Genomic DNA, 16,873 nt, shown 5'->3' with positions numbered 1-16,873 from the left:
GGCTGGTGACACTCAGTGGTGGCAGGTTTTATTTAGCAGACTGGATTGGACTCAGATAATTACTTAATTGATTTTGTGTAAAAATAGAGTTGGAAAGAAACACCCACAGGATTTATTTTTGCTCCAGCTGCTTGATAAAGCTCTGTAACATGAAGGGTAGGTATCACTGGGGCATGGACTTCCCTAGGTCCCAAACAATGGCGAAGCTGCTATGGTCTACACTAGTGGTGGTAATGGGATGCTGTTGGAATTTCCTAAGCACAACTGCAATAAAAACATGTATGTTTGTCTGCCGAGACCGGTTTGGCTCAATGGATAGAGCGTCGGCTTGGGGACTGAAAGGTCCCGGGTTCGATTCTGGTCAAGGGCATGTACCTTGGTTGCGGGCATATCCCCAGTAGGGGGTGTGCAAGAGGCGGCTGATCGATGACTCTCTCTCATCGATGTTTCTAGCTCTCTCTCTCCCTTCCTCTCTGTACAAAATCAATAAAATATATATTTTTTAAAAAACATGTATGTCTGTCTCTCTTGCAGACAAGAGCCTTGTACCACACCTAGTGGCCTGTCCTGAAGCAACAGAAATAATCTGGGTGGGTCCTGAATACTCTAGGCCCTAGAGTCTAGGGCATTCCCATTCAGACTGGTCTGGATTAGGGGCTTAATTCTGCCTGTAGCTAGCTGAGACATATGGAGACAGAAGTCATAGTGGAGAAAGAGGAGGATGGGGAAGGAAGAGTGGAAGGGAGAAGAAAAGAAGAGAGAATAAAGGAGGGGAAGAAGGTAAGGGAGAGGAAGGGAAGGAGTTCTTCACTGAGTGGCCTGGCCTTGCTTTGTTACTATGTAATGCTGAGATGTGATAGGTAGCTCCTGTCTGTACTTTCCAAAGTCAAGTCACATTTCCTCTGAATTTTCAAGGGCTCATGCCATAAACATCATCTTAGTAACTTGATTCACAGGGTCTGTTTCACCCTGATCTACAGGGACTCCATACTGTTCCCTTTCCCCTCTCTTCAGCAACCCCTTTTTCTCTTCAACTTCTGCTAGGACTGATGTAAAGCCCAACCATTACTTATTAAGACAGCTTACCAGTGGGGCGCTGTACTTAGTTCCTTGGGCTTTGCAGCCTTCCACCAACAGGAATGGAGGAAGACATGGGATGAGTCTGGGAATGAGAGTCAGGGAAATGGAGATGAAAGACATCTGTGTCCTCTATCCCTTCTTCTTAGTGGCTTTGAATCAAATAACTATAAAAGTGCATGGCATCCTACTGATTTCCCCATTTAGTCTGGGCCTACTAGCTTCTCTAAACTGCAGCTGTGCCTCAGTACATAAATGTCATGGATCTCCTGAGACCCTATCCCATGACAGCCAGCAAAAGCACACAGAAGGCAGGCAACTCTGGCTATCCCTTACCCCCATCTCTAACCCCCACTCTACATGCATTCCACACCCCACCCTCACTAGATATCACCATCATCTGCAGATTCCTGAGGGAACCTGGCAAGCAATAATCCATGATTGCTTACCACATATCTTTCTGCTTTAAATCCACCTCTTCTCATTTGCTTATCTGGAGCAGACAGCTCAGCTCATGTAAACCCCACAAAGAAGTGAGAAAGATTGAGGGAGGACCATAACCTCCCAAATTGGTCAGTACATGGCATGGGCTGCCAAGAGTCACCTGCTCCTCGAAAAGACTCAGCAGGGTGTCCTATGCTTTCTCAATCTGAACACTCAACATCACCGAGATATATCCCATGGCAGGGAACAGGTATTTATTTTGCACCCTTTGTGGTGCTGGGAACACAGCAGATGCCTAATAAAAGCTTTCTGACTTAATGAGAATCTGTATCACCATTCACTGCACAGTCTTCTTCAGTCAAGATGTGGAGCTGCAGGACCACTTCAATGTGAAGAGAGCTCAATTTCACCAGCCGCTATCTCTCTGGATCTTTGGAAAATCACTACTTAGTTCCTGCTTCTATCAAGTAGCCAAGAGACATTTATGGAGCATTTGTTCTCAGTGTATGCTGCTGTGCTAGACATGAAATTTCTCTAAGCACCATGAGAATCCTGAATGGGTTGATAACATATTATTTCACAATGCTCAGGGCCTCTTTGGATGACATATACCCCTCATTTGCTATCCACCCAGAGACCCAAGGTCTCCCCCTCCACCCCCTTGACTATGCTGTCCACTCTGAGGAGCAGAAGATGAGCAACTGCCTCAGAACAAGACCTCAATGGCTGGGCCAATTCTGGACTTACTGCATCTGTTTCTCCAACTGCTACTTGCTCGGAAAATCGGACCTTCACAGGATTGGATTTCAGCTTGGCCTTCTTTGCAGCACTGATGAAGGCAGATTTGGGGGACTGGAAAAAGAACAGAGAGCTGGTGAGTTCTCCATCCCTGAGAAAAACCTGATCTTTGCCACACCAGAGTTAAGATGTCTCAGGGTGGGTACACTTTCCTTTACTAATCAATAAGTCAATAAGTATTGATCCCCCATTAGGTGCACTGCAATGTGCTAAGTGCTTTCTTATATAAGGTGGGGCAAAAGTAGATTTACAGTTGTGAGCATGTGAAACACATGATTTATTATTATTATTATTATTATTTCATTATATTCCATACAAACAACTATAACCCACTTTTGCTCCACCCTGAGATGAGTGTGCTCTGAAAAATCTGGACATGAATCAAATTTGGGTGAATTGAATCCCATTATTAATGCTCTAGGCCTAAGGGAGTTTGCAAAAATTCTTTAATAATAACACAGTGAATTTTTATATATTTGGTTTTCTTAATGTGAGATATACCTAAATGGTGGTTTTTATTACATCTCAATACAAGCATCTGAAAGGATTTACAGAAATTATCTTATTCATTTCATAGCTATGCCCTGCTCCTAGAAAGGCAGCTCATAGAAAATATTATTTTAGCTGTGGGAGAAAGGATTCCTAGCTCTCCAAAGTGATTTATCCATAATTTCTACACTACTCAGAAACAGACATTGGGAATTTACCCAGGTGTCCTGGCTTTCTAGTACTGGGCTCTCTACACCTTGTTTCTTTAATTCTACATGAAATGCTCCAAAAATCAACTAGACTCTCTGGTTCTTCGAAATTGTCCCACAGTATTTCACCTGGCTGGCATGGCTCAGTGATTGAGTGTCAACCTATGAACCAGTAGGTCACAGTTCGATTCTCAGTCAGGGCATATGCCTGGGTTGTGGGCTCAATCCCCAGTGTGGTGCATGCAGAAAGCAGCCGATCAATGCTTCTCTCATCATGGATATTTCTATCACCCTTTTCCTCTCCCTTTCTCTCTTTTTCCCCCACAAATCCAGCAGGGCACATGGTTATCAAAGAAATGGTTATCAAACACTGAAACTAAGTCTTTCCTGGGTGCTCCCAGTATTGAATGAAATGCAGGAGTCATGTCTTCAGAGGCATTTATTCACTCATGTGACAAATTTAGGGAGGACCTTCTATGTGCCAGGCACTGTTCTAGGTGATGAGGGAGTCAGTAGTAAACGAGACAGACAAAACTCCCTGACCTCAAGGAACATCTATTCTAGCAGGAACAGACTTACAATAATCAAATAGCTTTTAGATAGCAAATATGGACTATAAGGACAAACTGAGCAGAGTAAGGGATGCTACAATAGAATGGGAAAGTGATGACAGAAATGATGGAAGTGTTAGTTTAGACAGGATGGTCAGGAAAAAAGTGATATTTAAACAGAAAACTGAAGGAAATGAGGGAGAGAAGCCATGAGACTACCTGGAGAAAGAGCCTACCAGGTAGAAAGAATAATAAGAGCTCTGAGGTCAGAGAAGAAGTAGGGTGCATGAGGAACAGCAAGGGAGCCTAATGAGGCCAAAGCAGAATGATTGAGGGGCAGTCAAAGGAGTCATGCTTGCAGAGGCAGTGAGGGGCAGAGTAATGGAGGGCCTTGTAAACCATGGCAAGAATTTTAGATTTTACTCCACTGGATGGTTTTGAGCAGACAGGGTCTGACTTGCATTTTAAAGGGACTCCTCTAGCTGCTGGGTAGAAAATAGTGTAGGAGTGTGATTCCAAAGTAGGAAGACCAATTAGGAATCTACTGCAATAATAAGTTAAAATATTATAGCAGCTTGGGCTAGGGTAGAAATAATGGAGATGATAAAAAGTGAATTCTGGATATATTCTGAACATAGAACCAAGACATTATGTTGACAAATTGAATACAGGAGTAAAAAAAGAGAAGACTCAACAGGAAGAATAGGGTTGTCATTTTCTGAGATGAGAAAGACTGGGGGAAATCAAGTTGGGGCTTCTTCAAACCACCTCCCCTACCAGCCTTGCCATGGCGTCTTTGAATCCTACAATCCAGATTTTTTTTTTTTTACTTTTTAAAATTTGTTGACACTGTTACAGATATCCACGTTCCCCCATTTACCCACCTCAACCCAGCCCCCAACTCCCAGAATTTCTTTATATTAAGTCCCTGAAAGTCTCGGGCATCTAGGAAGGCCATACATAAAGCTATTTTCTGCCATTAATGCTGTGGTTGAGATTCATTTACCACATCAGCCACATGAGAGCAGGGCCCTAAGAAAGGCACACCAGAAACAAATGTCCCCATCAGACATAGGGCCCTGGTCCCAGCTGTGTTCTCTCCCATAGCCAGTAATCTCATTACCCACATAGAGCAGATTGCAGAAAGCCACCAGTTCAACCTGAGTCCAGCAGGAATCTCAGTGGGTGTCAGTCCAGGCTGCATGGCAGAAACACTGAAGGAGCTTTTAAAACTCTATGCCAAAGCCCCTCCCCAAACCAATTACATCAATCCCTGGGGATGGGGCCCAGGTATTTGTATTTATTAAAGCTTCTGATGATATAAAGATGAAGCTATGGTTGGGAACAGTGAGCTAAAGGAACCTTGGACATCTTATCCTGAGCCACAGGAATAATTTGTTGGCTGGAGATGATACAGCACAACAAAATCCAGGGCTGGATTTTGTTCCAGAGTGATTACAATATTGATTGTTCATGGAAGTTGAGACATGCCTTTGTGTGTTGCACACCTTGGTGCTCAAATCCTGGTGGGGAGCTGTAGGCTGTGGCAGGAGCACAAGAAAGGGGCAAGAGAGAAAGATCTATAGCTATGTTCAGGCAGTTCTCCTTGACTCCACCAGTAGTCCAAATTTCCACTTAAGATGCTACAGATATGAAGAGGTGAAATCATTCTAACTCACAGATACCCTCTCCCTTTTCTGTGATCATCTGTTATGGGATGCCCTCCTACACAGTGTGGAACAAGGCACTAGACACCTGAATGGGCCATGCTGTCCACTCTTCAGTTTTACACATGAAACAGAGGCCTGGGAAGAGGATATGATTTATTCAGTTATCAAAATAATTTGTTAGTGGAACTGAAACTAGAAACCAGATTTCCTGCGTCTTGGATTAATGATTGTTCTCAGTAAGCTAAAGTGGAAAATCCATTCCTGATCTTTCATCCACTGGTTCTAGTCTACCTTGGTTCCTATTGAATATATTCACGCATATGAAGAATCCAAACTAGTATTCTTTTATGATATGTATTCATCTATTCTATAGGGAGGGGACAGCCTCCTTGCTATCCCTATCAAAAGTCCAAAATTAGACCCTGTTCTAGAGATACCACTACAAACAAAATATTCAGATACATAGGAGCAAAACCATGAAGGAGTAAATGGAGTAGCCATTATTTTCAGGGATTATAATCATTTTAGGTGTCTATTATAGAGCTATGTTCAGCTTGTTTATGCCTCATTCATCATTGGCCCATGCCCTGTTGGTCTCTAAGACTCCATCCTATTCTCAGTCTTAGCCTCGATCACTGATGGTGACTCACTCATTGCCAGTGTTCTTTGCTATATGTCACAGAGTCATGTTTAGCTTTGTGCTTCGACACAGTGATACCTGCCCTGCTGTGTGGATACAAGGGGCTCTCAAAGGTTACCCTGTTCCAAAGCATATTCAAAGCTTAGCTCTTTGACCTGAAGTTCTAAATATTGAGGTCACTCATTTGAATTAAGATATTGAGAATTGGGAAGGCCCTGGTCAAACTGCGAATGTGATATGAGGAGTATTGAACACAATTCAGGGGCCAGCAGACTATGGCTTGCATGGGCCAAATCCTGCACACCATGTGATTTTTTAAATCCATACCCAAGGATATGTTTATTGATGAGAGAGAGAGAGAGAGAGAGAGAGAGAGAAACTGCAATTGGTTGCCTCTCTATGTCTCTGACCTGGAATTGAACCTGAGACCTTTTGGTGCATGGGACACTATCCAGCCCAGCACACCACCAGCTTTTATAAATAAAACTTTATTGGAACACAGCCATGCTCTTCATTTATATATTACTGATGGCTGCTCTGTACTATCATGTATGGCCTACAAAGCTTAAAATAATATGGCCATTTACAGAAAATGTTTGCCAACCTCTTCACTAACTCATTAGTATAGAACTACCCACTGTTTCTAAAGCATTCCTGATGACAAGAATCACTGGGGAATGCTTGTTAAAATACAGATTCCTAAGCCTACACCAGACTTAAAAAGTCAAAATCTCTAAGGGGGTAAGACCCAGGAATTTATGTTGTTGAAAATGTCCTAACCCAGTGTTTCCCAAACTTCTCTCATGATGAGAATCACCTGGTGGAGTTGTTAAACTACAGATTCCCGAATCCCAACTAAGAAGTGCTAAACTAGAATTTTTGGGAACAGATAGGTAAAATTATAGACTTAACTTAGTGCTCTGTCTTAGATGGGGGTGTCGTATACTTAAAATTGTATACTTAACTAGTGCTCTGTCTTAGATTCTAGTTTAGCACTTCTTAGTTGGGATTCAGGAATCCGTAGTTTAACAACTCCATCAGGTGATTCTCATCATGAGAGAAGTTTGGGAAACACTGTCCTAACCCATTAAGCATAGATGAATTAAATACCTTAAAGCTGAGACATCTGAGCTCTTCACTGACCCATCTTTCCTTCAAGCAGCTAGGAGTATCATTTTGAAATAAGCACCCTTTCTGGATAAAATGAATTTTGGCTTGAAACATGGGATTAGAATTATTAATACTAAGTACCCCCAGGGTCACTGCAAACCCCTTGAAGCAAATATTAAGCCAGCAGCTCAGTGGAATGAGCAATAGAGAAGAGAGCCTGCCTCTCCCTCAGGACTGAATTCAGCAGCTGGTGATTCTTTGGCCATTCTTTGGTGGTTCTATCAGCACATATTTTAGAGTTGTGTTCTCTCATATCTTAGCCAAACATTTTAGTGCATAATAAAGTCCACTTTGATAACTGTGAAATAATTTTCAGAGGATGAAGCTCAGGTTCCTCTGGATTCTCCTGTCTGCTGGCTCACTGTCTTTCACAACTGATCCTATTTATAAGCAATTCCATAGCAAGCACTGTGGGAGCTTGAGACAATAAAGAGCCATCCTGGTTTTATGGACCCTCTAATAAGGGACCTAGGCAGCCTTCCTTCACTTGGGACTGTTTAGAAGTGAACATCTCATCTCCCCAGCTTCCAAGGTCTCCCACAAGCCACACATGACCCTCATTCCTCATCTATCGCATAATCAGGTGGTTATGCCTACAGCTCCCTGGACACACTTGGCTCCTCTGTATCTCTTCATCACCTTTTGTTGCCTCCAATTTCCCTTTTGCTCAGCTAAAATACATCCCTAAAGCCCAGCTCAAATTCTACTTTGGTCTTGAATCCTTCCCCAATTCCTCCATCCCCCTCCATGGATTTCCTATAGCACTCCTTGTTAATCCACATGGCAACTGCTCATGTCTCCAATAGATTGTAAAAGAGATGGCTAATTATATTACTACTAGAGTCTCGGTGGATGAAAATTCATGCACTGGATGGGGGTCCCTCAGCCCGGCCTGCCCCCTCTCACAGTTCAGGAGCCCTCAGGGGCAGGAGGCAACCTGATGATCAGGGGAAGGTGACACCCCATCACACCTCTGCTGCTGCCACTGCCAGCAGCACAAGCCTCGGCCAGCCCTGGTTACCGGAGCCTCATGTGGCCCTGGAGGGCTGGGCAGCTGCCATCTGAGGCTTGCCTGTGCTTCAGGCAAGCCCTGGGTGGCTGGGGGGACTGAGGGGACTGGAGAACTCCAGAGGCAGATTCTCAAAGCAGCCGGGACCATGTGAGGGTGGGCCCAGCCTTGCTGTGTGCCTGCCACCCCAGCAGGGCTGAGGGAACTGGGCACTGCCATCTTGTGGCTATGTGCACCGCCATCTTTGAGGGCTTGACAGTCAATTAGCATATCCCTTTTTTTTTTTTATTAGATAGGATGTCTCCCCCTAGCACCAAGCACAGAGTAGCACAGACAAAAAAAGATAGCTGATAAGCTAAGGTTAATAATGAATTAATCAATTCAGCAAATATTATTTGAATATCTAATATATGGCAAGCACTTACTTTAAGAGGCTCTGTGTAAAAGCAATTCTTCTGCAGTGGTTCCAATTATGTTGGCTTTTTTTCTGGCTAGGTGGCTCTAAGCAAGGGTGACTCTTTGGATATAGGCTAAGTTTTCAGAACCAGAAAATTAGGGTTTCATTTTGCTTTACCAGGACCATTCTAGGTTACAGCCCAGTACTTTATTTTAAAAATATTATTTGAAGACATGCTATGGTCTAATGGTATCAAAATTAATACATACTCAGTCAATTGTGGGGAATAGTTAGTCACTCAAAGATTAAGAACACCCTTAAATATATATATATATATATATATATATATATATATATATATATATATATGTATAGGCTTAATAAGTGGCTATCTATGCAGAATGGTTTGAGGGGCCCTGGGAAAGGAACTCTGTGATTGCCCAATAAATCTCCAAATGGTCTGCCATGGTGTGAGTAAATTCCTTTAAAAAGAAAATATCACCTGAAAGAGACTAGTAGTTCATAATATGTATCTTGGCTACATATCAGAATAATCTGGGGAGTCTTTCAAAAGACCAACATCTGGGCTCCATCCCCAGCGGTCAGTTAGGGCTAGAGCCCAAATATTAATATTTGTAATAGCTTCTCAGGTGGTTCCATTGCATATCCATGGGTGAGAACCACTAAATTAGGCCCTTATCAGCCACGGAATGTGGGAGCTGGCAGGAGCCATAGAGATTGTCTGGTTAAATGTTTCCCAAATTCTACTGAGCACCACATTTACTTATTGCTCTTATTAAACACAGATCATTGGATCACATTCTGGAACTATTGGGACACTGCCTTCCAGAAGAAGTGGTAATCAACTTTGAACATAATGAGGGTTTGGTAAGAGACAGTAGTATCCATACACCTATGAGATGCCAAGTGATTGCTATGGACACAGTACTATGTTCTGTGATGTAGGGACTATAACACTGAAAGCTGGAGAAGAAGCTTTCACTATAGCTTTAGAGAGAGATTCTCTGAGTTGATTTTTCTTCTTCACAGTAGTTATGGTCTACAAAGTCACCTCAAAAACTGAACTAATGAGTACTGAACAGTTGCTCCAAGGGGAAACGTGTGTGTGTGTCTCAGTTATATTATAATCTTAAATTCTAAAAGCAACTCATCCTATAGTTTCTTTTTTATATTTTCTAGGAGAAAATGAGGTGCTGAAGTGTTAAGTGACTTTCCTAACAGGGGTGAGAGTTGGGATTCAAACCCTATGCAACTGTCTCCAGAGCCCGAGCTTTTTGCACTATAGTGCACTTCCCCCTACCTCTGTATGACAACTGAAACAAGAAGACAGAATATTGACTTGTTTGACCTCAGCTGGTAATGGGTAAATTGGGAGACTCAAATTTTTCATGCTCTGTGCATGACTCCAAATAATTAGAAAAGCACTGTGAGTGTTAATTTTGGGGTTAGAAATACATTTAAGGAATAGGCAAATTTTCAAACACAGAATCTGTTAATAACAAAGATCAACTGTACATAAATTCGATTGACATTCAGTCAGGATGCCCTGGTCTGACCACACCTACTGCTTTAAGCCTCCTGGGTGTTACCTGACCTCTCCCCTGGGACCTCTTTACAAATGATCAACCAAAGGGTTAACACCCTGCAGAGTTAGAAGACCTCCAACATTCTGCTTTTGTGCCTGTGAATGGCCTGCATTCTGATTAGATGTTCCCTATTATACAGGCTGCTAATTGTTTTGCCGATCATCTCTCTGTATATGTATATTCCCACATTTATGCTCAAAAGGTTTAGAGAGCACAGGCCAAGTACTTGAATTTAAGCTGAGGATAAAACCTATATCTGTCCTGTGCACTGCTATATTTCCAGTCTGGAAGAGCACCTAGAATAGTAGGCACTCAGTAAATGTTTGATGAATAAAAAGATGAATGAAATAGGAACTTTCACTGAGGTTGATCAGGAACAGGTATTTGGAAGACATGTGTCTTGTGCCAAATCTTAAAGGAAACAGCCATCTAGTAGAAGAGATGTGGAGTAATACAAGGACAGAAGTCTTGAGGCAGTAAGACATAAGAAATGCACAAGGAGGAGAAGGAAAGCAGTCTGGCCATAGCAAAGAGGCCATGGAATGGGACATTTGAGGCATTAGAACTGGGTCAATGGGATGATACAGTTGGGACACAGATGCAGGGCATGTTTGGCTTTTCATTCTGAAGCCAAGTTTGAACATTTTAGCTTAGTTCAGGTTGCTGTGATGGCTGAAACTTGGGTTCCCTTCATTCCTCCAACAAATATTTATTAAGTGCCTACTCTATGCCAGGTGCTATTCCAGGCACTGCAGAATAAAGCAGTGAACAAAATACAGTCCATACCCTTGTGGAGTTGACATTCAAATGAGGGATATAGACAACAAATACATATAAATATAATATTTCACAGGAATGTAAAATGTTACAGCCACTCTGGAAAATGGTCTGTTAGTTTCTTTAATAAACTAAACATACATTTAACGTATGACTGAGCAATAGCACTTCGGAGCATTTTCCCCAGAAAAATGAAGACTTATGTTTACAAAAAACCCTGTACATGAATGTTTATAGCAGCTCTATTCACACCAGCCCAAAACTGAAAATAACCCAGATGTCCTTCAATAGGTGGATAACTAAACAAACTGTGGTATATCCACATCATGGAATACTACTCAGCAGCAAAAGGGAATAGACTATTGATGTATGCAACAACTTGGATGAATCACAAGGGCATAATACTTAGATGAATGAAAAAAAAAACAATCCCAAAGGTTACATATTATTCAATTTATATCAATATAATACTAGAGGCCTGGTGCATGAAATTCATGTGGGGGGGGGTGTCCCTCGCCCAGCCTGCAACCTCTCCAATCTAGGACCCCTCTCACAATCCAGGACTGCTGGCTCCCAACCACTCACCTGCCTGCCTGCCTGATTGCCTCTAACTGCTTCTGCCTGCCAGCCTGATTACCCCCTAACCAGCCCCCTGCCAGCCTGATCAATGCCTAATTGCTACCCTGCTGGCCCGATTGCCCCTAACTGCCCTCTCCTGCCACCCTGGTCACCCCCAAGTGCCCTCCCCTGCTGACTCGGTCACCCCTAACTGCGCTTCCCCGCTGGCCTGGTTGCCTCTAACTGCCCTCCCCTGTAGGCCTGTTCCCCCAACTGTCCTCCCCTTCAGGCCTGGTCCCCCCCAACTTCCCTCCCCTGCATGCCTGGTCCCTCCCAAATGCTCTCCCCTGCTGGCCTGGACCCCCTGCAACTGCCCTCCCCTGCAGGCCTGTTCTCCCCCAAATGCCCTCCCCTGCTGGCCTGGTCCCCCTGCAACTGCCCTCCCCTGCACGTCTGGTTGCCCCCAACTGCCCTCCTGTGCCAGCCCAGTCACCCCTAACTGCCTTCCCCTGCTGGCCATCTTGTGGTGGCCATCTTTGACCACATGGGGGTGGCCAACTTGAGTGTTGGAGTGATGGTAAATTTGCATATTGCCCCTTTATTATATAGGGTTCTTGAAATGATGAAGTTACAGAAACTATAGAACAGATTAGTAGCTGACAAGTATTGAGGAATGAGGATGAAGTAACTATAGATATAAAAGGACAACATAATGGGTCCTTTTAGTGACAGAACTGACCAGTATCTTGACTGTGTTGCTGGATACATAAACCACATATGTGATAGACTAACATTGAACCATATACACACATTGTATTGATGTCCTAACTTTGGCTTGCTATTGATATAGTACTATAGATATGAAAGATGTAGACATTGTGAGAAACAGGGATAAGGGCACACAGGGATGTCTCTATTAGACTTGCAAATTCCTTTAAATTTATAATTTTTTATTATTTATTATTATTAAATTTATTGGGGTGATATTGGTTAATGAAGTTATATAGGTTTCAGGTGTACAATTCTATAATACACTTGTACATTTTCTTGTGTGTTCACCACCCAAATCAAGTCTCTTTCTATCACTATTTATCCCCCTTATACCCTCTCTACAATTACTTCAAAATGAAAAAATTAAAAACTAAGATTTTAAAATCTAATGAAAAAATCATGCAGTATCAGGAGATAGTGACAGGTAGATGCTAGGGAAGTTGAGGAAGATTTCTATAAGCTAATGACATCTGAAGAGATCTAACAAATTAACTCACAGTCAATCTCTGATCAGATCAGTACTTCTAATGATACAACAAACATGTGTTTAGGAGAGAACTGGTAGTTATTTTCATGACAGAAGAATGAGAAATGGGAACTGACTGTCCACTGCCCAATAGGCAACTACACATTCACAGTAAGGTGGGGAGGGAGGGACCTATTGGTAACACTCTCCAAGGGAGGGCAAGGCTTCCTTGCTTAGAGACAGAGGAGAATTGTGATTGACAAAGGCCTAGCTGCCAGGGTGCAAACATGTCAGAGAGGGCTAGGGGAGGAGAAAGAATAAAGGAGGGAGAGAATAGGTGTGCATCAATGTATTGTGTGAGGTTCACATTGACACAGAAGAGTGCTGGGGGCCAAGTGGAGAGGTGGTTAGTGTCAGAGTTTGAGTTGAACTCTATCCCTCTGGCTCGCATCTGTGCACTGTCCTGGCTTTACACAGAAATGTCATCTCTCTCTGGACAACCTTTCCTCCATCTTTGCCTAGGAAATCCTGCTGTCCTTAAAAATCTAGCTCAGGAGAATCCTCCTTTGTGAAGCCTCATCTGATTTCATGCTCCCCACCCCCAACAGATATGAACTCTCTGATGGCTATAGCATGAGTGTGGAATCTCAGTGCTGGTGTGTAGGGGAGTATTGAGGACATTTGGAAGGGATAACCAGACTGAAGGTGTAAGAAGGGCTCTGAGTTTTGCACACAAAAGTTTTACACTTGGATTTGTGCAGTTGGATTAAAATTACTATAAGAATGTAACCTAGTAATGGACACTAAGTCTTCTGAATCCAATTCTTAAGGAGTGGAGCCTGGGAATTTTCACTTTTAATAAGTAGTCTTGCTGACTGTATAATCAGGCAAGTTTGTAAAATATTGCTCTAGTTTAAACCCTCAATGCATGTATGAGGAAAGAGGTTCAGAAAAGGGAACTGACCTTTTAACTGGTCACATAGTCAATTAGTGTCTGAACTAGAACACAGCTCAACCTGTTTGTCAAACTGTCCCTCCTCAGCAACTTTATGTTAAACTAGATGCCCAGTGCACAAAATCAGTGCACTTGAGGAGGGGTGGCATCCCTCCACCCGGCCTGCAACCTCTCACAGTTGGTGAGCCCTGAATTCCCCCCACACAGTGTTGGGTCTCATTCATTGTATGCCATTTAGTAAATATCTGTATAAATGAATGAATGAATATTAGCACCCACTGTCTATAAAGACTTTATGGGAATTAAACACTGGACAAGGATATTTTCATGGGACACAGAAAAAAAAAGAGGTATAAAATCTGTCTGGAACTGTAGTAATAGGCAGCTTTAGTGGGTTAAAGCAGAGGACACAGGGCAGAATATAGTAGAATATAGTCCTTTAAAATCCTCAAGCCTTGGATGTGAGAGTAGACAAGATGTTCAGAAGATATGTTTTAAGTTCACTCCTAAATCCTTGGCTCACAAAATGTTGGTTCTAGTTTCTTCTCCCATACTGTCTCCTATCACTATCACTTTCCAATATGGAGTCCTCACATCTCAGGAGGGAGGGTGGATGGCAAAGAGGCTCACTCACCTGATGAGTGTGCAGAACTGTAAGAACGATGAATTCCTTAGCGCTCCTACAGAGAGAAGAGGGAATAGGAGAGTAGTGTATCATGCACTAGGTATTCATCTAGCACAAGAAGCAACACCAGAAATTCCCCCTGGGCTGCATTCAGGTATGTGGATTAGGACAGGGGGCTGCCTTGCCTCCCATCATTTGTAGCAGCTGACATACATCATCCATATAGGTTCACACAAGCATTTTAAATGGTATTACTGTTATCCCTGAATTTGTCATTTTTTCAGGTCTATTTTTTATAGTCCTTCTCACATCCTCTATGTAGAAATCCCCAAACCTTAGGAGCAAATTTATCTGTAGACTAGAAAACTCTCAAGGAAAACTAAAGGTCTGAATTGTGGAACTCAGGGCACACAATCAGTCTCAGGAGTCATGTACTATGATTAGTGGCGATTTGGTATTTAAGCAAGAGGGGATATTCAAAGGAAGAACCCAAAGGAGGTCATTTGGTCATCATGACTCATACTCAGCAGATTTGTTTTAATTGAATGACCAAAAAATGAGAGCCAGGGAGACATAGATGGAAGCTAAGACTCTCCAGATAGCATTTATTAAAAAAGATGAAGTATTTGAAACTCTTCCAACAAGAATTATGCCAATGATCAAATAGGCTGTGAGGTATGAACATCTTCTCCCAGGGATATATAATGCTTTACAAGAACTAAAAGTACTGGAAAGACTTTGCCTTGAAGGAGCGTCCTGTCCCCTCTTCTTGCTGTCCTTTTAAAAATGTTTCTGGAAACAAAGGTATTCAAGAAGCAGAGTCAAAATGCTCTTGGTTCTTGTATTCAAGAAAGGCCAAGGCCCCCTGCTTAAGGACTTGGAACATTACCCATATTCAGTGAGGCAAAGTTCCGGGATGAATCAGTGCCAGATTCTGGGAAGCTCCCAGGAGAAGGAAGAAGTTGTGTTCCAAGGAGAAAACAATGAAAAAAATATCTCTTGAAGAGGGCAGGGACATAGTGTAAGTAGTATTATATGACTTGTCTGCTCCAGCCCTTGCCATGTCTTCCCATTTCATGTAGAACAAAGCACAAGTCCTTATAGTGGCTACAATTTTCTCCCCTATGTATCCCACTCCACACACTGGCTTCTTTCCTGTTCTGCAAACATGCCAGACACATTCCTGTCTTAGGGCCTCTGCCCTGGCTCATCTCTTTTTCCAGCAACCTCACCTCTTTCAAGTCTTTCTTCAAGTATCACTTTCTCAATGAGGTAGACATAAGCTATGCTATTTAAAGTTGCATCCTGTACTCCTGTGTCAAGCACTACTAATCCTCTTTATACTGATACACTTTCTAGTCTTCAATAACACCAACTTCTAGTATATTGTACAATTACTTATGTTTATTATTTATAGTGTATTTCATTCCACTAGAATGTAAACTCTAATGTGCATAGATTTTGTCTGTCTCATTCACTGTTGTATGTTCAGTGCCATAGAACAGTGTCTGGTGCACAGTAGACACTCAATAATAAATATTTATTGAATGAATGGATGATCCACTAGCCCCTGAGGTTATTAAATGAGCAAGCTCTGTTTTAACCTGAAGGGGCTCTAAACTCCTTCACAAAATTGGGCTAACTCATTCTAGGGTGCAAACATATCCACTGGAAGCAAAGCAAAGGCTTCTGAGGGGTCAGGCTGGAAGAACCCCAATGTGTCCTGATGGGGTTGAAAGAACTCACTTCATACTGGTATGGTAATAGAAGGAGAAGGGTGAAGGGTTGGGAATACAATGCAAAACTGAACTTATAGAAGAGACAAGCTAAAGCTCCTTAGGGACTAGACATATTTCAAGACATTGAGCTGGACGGGGAGCATGTCAAGGAGGGCCTGCTATAGACTTCAACAGGAAGCATTCTAGCCCTAACTGATTTGTCTCAGTGGATAGAGCATTGGCCCAAAGACTCAAGGGTCCCGGGTTCAATTCCAGTCAAGGGCATGTACTTTGGTTGCAGGACGGATTCCCAGCCCTGATCAGGGCCCTTGAGGGAGGCAACCAATTGATGTGTCTCTCTCACATTGATTTCTCTCTCTCTCTCTCTCTCTCTCTCTCTCTCTCTCTCTCTCTCTCTCTCCCTTCTACTCACTAAAATTCAATGGAAGAATATCCTCAGGTAAGGATTAACATAAAAAAATAAAATAAAATACATTTTTTTAAAAAGAGGCAGCATTTCAAACCACCCCTCCCCCCCAAAAAAAAACTAGTAGGAGGGTGTTGTTCAATATACAGGGCACTAAGTCTGCCTTTGAATGGGAGGCAGGGGCTTCGAGACAGGTGGGCTTTGGGATAACAAGAAAGATGAGTGGGATAAAAATACTCTGAGCAAGCCAAGAGGAGTTGAAGGAGATGGAGGCAGAGATGGAACAGACTACATAAGGCAGAGAAAGAGAGGTCGCCAGCACATGGTTCCATTTGCAGAAATACTGGTATAGCCAAGATATCCTAAACAGAGGTTAGCTTATGGAATTTAAATTTTTTGCCTCTGTACTCTCATTTCTTATAACAAATCTATGCAAGGGGGCATGTGGTTGCTATGTGTGTGTGCATGTCATGGGAGTTTGAGGTAGGGAAGTGTGTATGGTGTATGTATGTATG

General features: G+C 42.6%; 1 protein-coding gene across 2 annotated transcripts in view; it reads right to left on the bottom strand.

The window, feature by feature from the left end:
* FRMPD3 (FERM and PDZ domain containing 3) overlaps positions 1-16,873 on the bottom strand; it is a 119,494-nt gene that overhangs the window by 69,422 nt on the left and 33,199 nt on the right. The window contains exons 4-5 of one of the 2 annotated variants that reach the window (XM_036460760.2): positions 14,223-14,268; positions 2,269-2,373 (exon numbers count right to left, since the gene is read on the bottom strand). In XM_036460760.2, the coding sequence (XP_036316653.1) occupies positions 2,269-2,373; positions 14,223-14,268 (151 nt within the window). The remainder of the gene's footprint in view (positions 1-2,268; positions 2,374-14,222; positions 14,269-16,873) is intronic. The other variant, XM_045570470.1, reaches the window with a different exon arrangement.

The sequence above is a fragment of the Pipistrellus kuhlii genome, unplaced genomic scaffold (assembly GCF_014108245.1).
Source record: "Pipistrellus kuhlii isolate mPipKuh1 unplaced genomic scaffold, mPipKuh1.p scaffold_m20_p_33, whole genome shotgun sequence".
Lineage (NCBI taxonomy): Eukaryota > Metazoa > Chordata > Mammalia > Chiroptera > Vespertilionidae > Pipistrellus > Pipistrellus kuhlii.
This window is presented reverse-complemented; position numbering and strand designations above follow the sequence as displayed.